This window comes from Littorina saxatilis, linkage group LG6 (assembly GCF_037325665.1).
Source record: "Littorina saxatilis isolate snail1 linkage group LG6, US_GU_Lsax_2.0, whole genome shotgun sequence".
NCBI lineage: Eukaryota > Metazoa > Mollusca > Gastropoda > Littorinimorpha > Littorinidae > Littorina > Littorina saxatilis.
In genome coordinates, this window is record NC_090250.1 from 12941802 (window position 1) to 12950116 (window position 8315).

The 8315-nt window shown below is 38.2% G+C and overlaps 1 protein-coding gene across 1 annotated transcript; it reads left to right on the plus strand.

The window, feature by feature from the left end:
- Positions 1-258: 258 nt before the first annotated feature.
- On the plus strand, positions 259-7450 carry LOC138968540 (UPF0547 protein C16orf87 homolog). The gene is made up of 5 exons (XM_070341118.1): positions 259-401; positions 1977-2073; positions 2786-2898; positions 6432-6507; positions 7120-7450. Exons 1-5 carry the CDS (start codon positions 318-320, stop codon positions 7254-7256), a joined length of 507 nt encoding a protein of 168 aa, XP_070197219.1. The 5' UTR covers positions 259-317; the 3' UTR covers positions 7257-7450.
- The last annotated feature ends 865 nt before the right edge of the window (positions 7451-8315 follow it).

The following is an 8315-nucleotide window of genomic DNA, read 5'->3' on the forward strand; positions in this document are numbered from 1 at the left end:
ATGGTTAGGATGCATTGCCATTCAGTGGTATGAATTGTGCGTGTACCCTTAACTGAATCGAGTCAGTCATTCAGTCAGGTATTCAGATAACTAAGTATACAAAACGGAGATAATTATACTTGAGCTGCACTGCACACACACTCACACACACACACACACGTGCGCGCGCACCCCCCTCCTCCCCCAAACATGGTACGCGCAACTGAGCACAAACTGAAAGTGCCGCCTTCGATGAGAGCTCTTCAGTCCGGAAGTTGATACTCCTGCACGATAGGAGTAGTGTCCCTTGCAATGTTGTTCTGTGTTTTTCAGCCATCATGAAGAGACAGAACTCGAGGAACGCGACAAGGAAAAAGGTGGACAGAACCGTCACAAAGAAGTGCCCCACCTGCTCACAGGAGGTACCAGGGTATTAGATTAATTAGTCGGCTGCGTCTGAATTCGTAAAGATTCCGAAATTAACTCAAATTTCACTCTCTCTCGCTCTCTCTCTCTCTCTCTCTCTCTTTCTCTCTCTCTCTCTCTCTCTCTCTTTTAATCTCTCTCTCTCTTTCCTTTTAGAGTGTTTTTCCGGCGATTCACAGAGCGCGGCGTGTTGTGCAGCGCTGCGATTCCCGGAGCGCGGCTCACCAGCGCAGATTGTTGACGCGCTTTATTTTTGTACATGTATGATTATGAGCAACATTTTGAACAACAATTGATTGCACCTACCTCTATAATATTATCTCAAGTGAATCTATACACCAGTTAACAGTTCCAGCACTTACATGGAACGAAGAAGGAACCGGCCGAAAGAGGAGGAAAAACAAACACTCGAAAAAAACGATCTGCACATGCGTTCAAATCAACCAGAAAAACAAGAAAAATTGCGTATTTGTGTGCCCGATGAAATCCTTAGAACCCGTTTACACTCTTTCTTTGGACACTCAAAAGCAACTTCAGGGCTGCAAGACTACAAAATTGCACTTTCTGCAGACTGAATATACGCGTTCTAATCAACCGGGGAAAAAACACACGAAAAAAACAATCTGCGCATGCGCGAATTCCAAAATGGCTGCTGAAGTGTTAACTGGTGTTACACCGATTAACAGCGGTTCTGCGGCACTGTACTCGGATACTTGTTTAAAAACGTCATCCCAGTTTAAAAACTCAGCTGCTTTCCATATAGTAGAAGCCATTGCAATGACATGTAGTGATATGACTGCCAAGTATTCAAGGCCGGAACTTAGGCACGAAGTTTTACATCGGCACAGCGATATATGGTGAACTCAGTTGAAAGAGTGATAGAGAGAGAATGGAGCTCTGTTTTTCGTTTTATTGAGTTTTATTTCTCAAATAGATCAGATAGATGTAGCCATATGTGTTGTAAACTTTGCGATTGTGAAGAAAATGTAACAGCAGAATACATCGCGCGTCGTGAATCGCAGCGCTCCTCGTAGTGCCGCGCGTTGTAAATCCCAACGCTGCACAACGCGCCGCGCGCTGTGAATCTACTTCGATTTAATTATGTATTCATCATTTCATGAAATGAGTTTTTAGTAGTTGTTGTAGTAGTAGATTAGTCCCTTTTAAAGGCGAGGGCCAGATGAAAAAAAAGCATATATATATAGGAAACGGTATTAAACTTTTCTCTTTTTTTGTGATGGTTTGATGGAATGTGTTCTTCACAAAGTACTGTGGTCAGTCAGTGTATTGTAAATTGTAAAATTACTAAATTAGTGTAAAGCAATGTCTGGTGATTTCAGGTTTGGGGTGCTTAATTTACAGCTTAAATACATGTGCTTATACTAGTACAGCAGGTATATATCTACTAAAAGCTTTGTTTAAAGTTATGATTTATTTAGTAAGAAGAAAGATTGAAGCATAGAGTAATTTGTAATTTATGGCAGAGTAAAACCAGATTGTGTAAAGACCTTTTTGAAAGGCACCTGGCTATTGAAATGATCCTTCTGACTGTGTTACCCTCACACTTCCAGTGTCCTGTGGCGCGCAAGTCATGCCAGTGTGGTTACCACTTTCCCACACGCACACGCAATGTCCAGCCCAAGGCAGAGCAGTCTACGTCACCAAAGGGTTTGTTATTTCTTCCTCTTCTGCGTTTGTGGGGAACATACACTCGTTTTCATATGCATGAGTGGGCTTTTACATGTATAGTTGTTTTACCCCAACATTAACTTGATTAAGGCAGTCAGTCATACTCCCATTCCGAGGGAGTTTATTATTTCATATTTCAGGTCATGTGGTGTAGCTTTCCATGTGAGATTTTGTTAGTTTGCTTGACTTATTTGGCCCCCTAAAAGAAGAGACTAAATAATTTTGTTCTTTAGTTTAAAACATAAAAGTGGTGGTTTTTTTAACTTTGATTATGCTGCTTGGGTGTGTCTTGGTTCTAGATATAAATTATAATAGCTTAGTGCTTCAAAGCCAGTCATGAAGAACATAAAAGTTGTTGTTTTACTTTGATTTATGCGTGCTGTTTGGGTGTGTGTCTTGGCTCCAGATGTAATGACTGACTGAGTTAGAACTTCAAAGCCAGTCACAAAGAAGAAGGTAGTCCAGTGGGAAGAAAGGAGTAACCTGTAATATTCTGTTTTGCACATGCTATTCTGATCGGTTCTGCTTTTCTAGTTTATGTAGTGGAAAAGAAAACTTGAAAATGCTGTCATAATTTGCTGATTTGGAAACCATGTTGCTAATTTGAACAGTTTTAGATTTTTGTTTAACCTTTTTATTAAATAATAAAATCAACATTATTAAGATACTTGTCTCTTTTATTTGTGGTTAGCTGAAGATCCAGAGCTGACAGAAAGTAAACGTCGCAGATTTCGCACAAAGCGGATGAGACCAGATTTCTTCAATCCACTAGACATGGAGTATTCATCTCGCAGAAAAGTAAAGGTGAGTCCATATATAGAAAAAAGTAATGTACTTACTGAGAAAAATGTATTTACAAGTAGTATTGCTAGTCCCAGGATTTAAAGTACTGAAGTAGGTCAGCAAAAGGAATACAGTAACCGTAAATTCTCTCTCTACTTCCAAGTTCAATACCTGGCTTTTCTTTTGAAAGATTTTCAGACTAAAAAAAAAATCATCCTCTCTTCCCCCCCCCCTTCCCCCCCCTTCCCCCCCCCCCCCCCCCCCCCCCCAAGAAGGAATTAAGAACACACATTGTTTTTGTCCTTGTTAACTGACAGTGACAGGCAAATGATGTGGTGTGGAGAAAACCGGGAATTATATAAGAATCTGTGAATCTAGAAAGGACTGGTAATTATTCAACCAGCACAAGCAATAGCTTGAGGGTATAATTCTATAAGCCATCAATTTTTTAATTACAGAGATGCATGGGCAAATGCAGAAAGCCTGATTTTTGGCTTTTAGAAGCTTGTTCTAAATACAGGTCTGAAGTCTGCCCATGAAGAGAGTTAAGGCAGATCTTTTGGGCACCATGGAGATCATATACTGTATTATGTCGATACATATATGGGTGCGTCTCAGAATCTCGTCCTCTGTTTGTGACATTATCACCAAAAGTAAAATCTTCCCAGAAAACTTTGATAATACTATTTACACACTTCTCAGGATGTACCTTTTCAGTTTAAACAAGAAAAAATATAACATTGCCTTTAGTTTGCCATCTATTGAGCATTATTTGGACCATGTGTGCAAAATCACCCGTGTAACATGGAAAAAATAAAAGACAAAAAAACTGCATTTATAAGGCTGAAAACGACTTTTATTCAGTTATTATTGTTGAATCACAAGCCATTATAGAGTTCAATATGAAATGACTACATGCAAACAACAAAATAATGTTTTTTTCAAAGTTCCATGCATTCGTCAAAATTTCAATACAAAAATGAAAATTAATTAATGATATCCTGATCAGAACATGTTGATACATGGCATTCATTCAGTCTTATTGACATTTAACCTTCACAATAGCATATATACAAAGATTTGTTGCTCTAAGACAAAATGTTAGAAAGTTATCCCAAAAGAATGCAAAATGGTCACCGATGTAACATGGAAACATCACTTTTGTAACAAAGAAACGGTTATGCTTTTTCCCACAAACTTTACTAAATGAAGCTGATTTTGCAACCAGATTCTTCTTAGGTAAAATGCCAAACACTAAAACAGGAACAGAAAGAAAAAAAAGCTGGACAAAATCAAGCAAACTTGGCCCCAAAAAAGAGAAACATTAATGAAAAGTTCATCACCCACGTAACTCGGAAACGAACAACCAGACATGTATTATAAGGTTTGACATGAAGAATGCAAATGTTCAAAAGTGGTTCATTCAATTGTTGAGACAATAAACCAAAGGCATTGGTTACATATAGAACAGTTGCCACTTGCAGTTAATTAATTTATTTTAAAAGAAATAATGCCCCCTGGCATTGAAGGTGGGGTCACGAATCATGGTTGCATCAGATGTAGGGACTAAGGAAATATCATCGATCCCTGGAAAGCAATAGTAGTTCTCCTCCGGTTTCCTTCGAAGGAACGTTACCACCAGTTCATCAGGTCGAATCTCTTGCACCTGAAACATGCAAGTACCTGCGATTTCAACTAAAGATTGATGCAATATGTGTACTAGTTTCACTAACATGAATTTGTTTAATGTCTATCAAGATTTTGATGCATCCACATTCACTGGCTAAAAACAAAATAAAGTAATTATTTTGTTCAGACTTACCATTCCATTGAACATACAACTTTTACAATTAAAGAAAACATTGACACTTACCGTTCCTTTAAATGGATTTCGGAAATTTAATTTTGATCATAATTTTTTATATTTTTAATTTTCAGAGCTTGTTTTTAATCCAAATATAACATATTTATATGTTTTTGGAATCAGGAAATGATGTAAAATAAGATGAACGTAAATGTGGATCGTTTTATATAAAAAAAAAAAATTATTACAATTTTCAGATTTTTAATGGCCAAAGTCATTAATTAATTTTTAAGCCACCAAGCTGAAATGCAATACCGAAGTCCGGCCTTCGTCGAAGATTGCTTTACACAAATTTCAATCAATTTAATTGAAAAATGAGGGTGTGACAGTGCCGCCTCAACTTTTACAAAAAGCCGGATATGACGTCATCAAAAGTATTTGTCGAAAAAAAGAAAAAAACGTCAGGGGATATCATACCCAGGAACTCTCATGTCAAATTTCATACAGATCGGTCAAGTAGTTTAGTCTGAATCGCTCTACACACACACACGCACAGACAAACAGACACACACACACACATACACCACGACCCTCGTTTCGATTCCCCCTCTATGTTAAAACATTTAGTCAAGTTTTGACTACGTGAAATCGAAAGAAAAACTATTATTAACAAATGTTTAGCCTAATTTTTCACTTCATAGAATATCATAGCAGCAAAAACTCACCTTTTCTTAAGAACCTTGGGTGTTGATCACTGTCGTAACAAAATCACAGACTTCGGAAACATTCTCGAAATCTTTCTTCGCTGCTGGAAGCTGAACTATTTCTCTCTGTAACTGCGCATGCGTAGTCACCCGCACCTCTAAGTCACTACGCGCAAAATAGTTCTAATCTTTCTTCAAAACTCTGAACATTATTTGCAAAACCGTTCACCATCGTAACGGAATTTTGAAGAAGCATGTCATATTGCGCAACTTTCAACTTAGTTTGCAGATGCAATTTTGAGAAAATAATACTTAAATAACATTTAGCTTAGCGATTTTCTATGCCCTTTCATGTCAAGATCGTGTTGAAAATGAATATGCAAATTCTAAAGTTCAAATTTAGGACTTGTTGCTGTTGCACGCGTGTGGAAACATATGTTACGACAGTGATGGCAAACTTTCAAGCGATTAATTTCGTTTAAAAAAACAATTCTGTGGACAAAATAACATTTCAACTGTCAAGTACACTTAAACCAAACACACATAACAAAAATAGCAGTCCTTGGACATTCTAAACGATTCTTGTAGTGAGTTACAAAACTAGTTGATGGTTCATGTCACAGATCAGACCTTCATTTTTCACGCATTTAATCATTTCTTTCGCAAAACAACCTTCATAATAATCATGCAACATACTCAGTTTTGTTTGTACTATTTCTTTATTCATTTTACTTCTCAAACATACCAATATCATGATTTAAAATTCAGTATGTTTCAATTGTGGGCTAATTTGATTATGGCACACACAAAAGGATCAGTTTCTGAGACGCACCCATATATATATGAAGTACGTTTTAAAAGCAAAAAAAGAAAGAATAAAATGTTTTAAATATACTTGTCTGTACCCAAGTAAGCATGATTCAAGTTTTCAGTTTCACTGGAAATTCAAACCGCTGTCAGGTTCATCGATGTCATGTTAGAAGTGTTACTATGGCCAAACTGCATTCCTGAAGTACAGTGAAGGCTAATGGGTGGTGTGTTCACAGGTCCCTGAAGTGAAGAAGAAGCGAGGTCGCCCCAAAGGCTCCCTTAACAAGCCCAACAAGCCAAAGCCAGAACTTGGTAAGCAGCAAGGTTGCTGGAGTGGTTAATTTATCTTTTCTTTCTTTTTCAGAGCAGTATGCTTATTTAACCTACACCATGCTTCCTGGGTTGTGGACGACCCAGAGCCTCACAAAAGTGTCTATCTCTGAAACAAATTGAGAGTTTTTGAATAAGACTTCACATAATCCTTGAACACCATAGGATCCTCCCCTGGACCACTTTCTGAAGGATTTTCTTTGTAAACAAACACATAAACAATGACGTAATTTGAACTTGGTAGTCCGAATGATGTGGATCGTGGGAGACCCATATGGAATTAAAGAAGGAATTTACGATGTTTATCCCTATTTGGATTGCGTGGGTCATACCTTTTACGTTGAATCCTTCCTTTAAACTAAAGTATGGGTCATACATGACCAACATCATCCGGACTGTGTTGCCCAAAGCGTGATCCGGTGAAAGTTAATCACACACACACGCACATGCACATGCACACACACACACGCACATGCACATGCACACACACACACACACACACACATTGTTTGTGCACACATGGACCTAGTTTTGCAATTGCACATTCAAAGTCATGTCTGTGAATAAATCTCATCTGGGTGGTTTTCATTTCAGAACGGAAGCCAACCCCTACGCTAGAAGACGAGAATATGTTTGCCAACCTGCCATCAGAGAAGATGCTTCAGTTCAACATCATCTTACAGGAGCTGAACCATAAGTTTGTGCGACAGAACTTTAAACCTCAGGAGTAGTGCCTGCTTGGCATGGGTCCTCTTTCATTTCCATGTGTGTGAGTGACTGGATGACTGGATATTTTGTGAGGGTTGTGTTTTTTTGTTAGGGTTGTGGTGTGGTTTCAGCAAACATTGAGACCGAGAGAACCGCACTTGTAACACACACTCTTTGTATACATGTGCAATGTGTACTGCATGTGTGCACATCTATGACAAGATAGAAACCCAAATCATGTCTAACTGTTGCTCTCCTTGAAGCTCTTTTTCTCAAAATATGTAGCAAACACAGCTACAGTCCTACCTGTGTATAACGATCACCAAGAGGGCCAACTAAAAGTGGTCTTTATGGACAGGTGGTTGTTAATGTTATTGGAAGATAGATTATATTGGAAAGAAAACCCCATGCAGGTTTCCTTGGGATGGTCATAATGGGTAGGTGGTCGCTATTGAAAGGTGGTTACCAGGGTGAGGTCGACTGTACCAGCAAAACCGTTGTCACAGTAGTGACTAAATAGTTCAGTAAAATGCCTTTCAAGTGATTATTAATCAAGTGATTATTAATCCTTTTAGGTTTCAGTGTCCCAATTTGGGTTTCCAGAATGTTCAATGTGCATGTATACAGTGTATATTGTATGTGCATGCGTAGTTATTTTTATTGCTAATACAGAACCTTGGGATTTTAGTTTTATACATGTCTGTGTCGTGTGTATGTGCACTTCTGACATTTAAAAGGCCCCCGTTCCGGTTAGAAAAGTAATAATGGAAGGCTAAATTGCTTTGGTGCTTAGACTTTTATCAGAATTGTGTGTGACTTTGTGAGAATGCTATTGTGAACATGTTGTCAATAAAAATCATTTTGTGAATGAAACCTTGGTCTAGTGGACTGAATTGTCATTGGAAGGTATGCGAACGTACACATAATTATGTTCAAACACACAAACATACACACACAACTACACACGCACCATCACACAGCCACTACCACTTACATCCACTTCATGCACAATCAGTTACCTTTTGAGTCATTTGAAGCTATAAAACAAATACGGGAGCTGTATTAGCTTTTGTTGGTGGTCG

Bases quoted from the DNA above. Each gene is read 5' to 3' on its own strand.
- LOC138968540 (XM_070341118.1), top strand. From the start codon at position 318: ATGAAGAGACAGAACTCGAGGAACGCGACAAGGAAAAAGGTGGACAGA. The intron at 402-1,976 runs GTACCAGGGTAT...TCACACTTCCAG, and splicing joins GCCCCACCTGCTCACAGGAG to TGTCCTGTGGCGCGCAAGTC. The intron at 2,074-2,785 runs GTTTGTTATTTC...ATTTGTGGTTAG, and splicing joins GCAGTCTACGTCACCAAAGG to CTGAAGATCCAGAGCTGACA.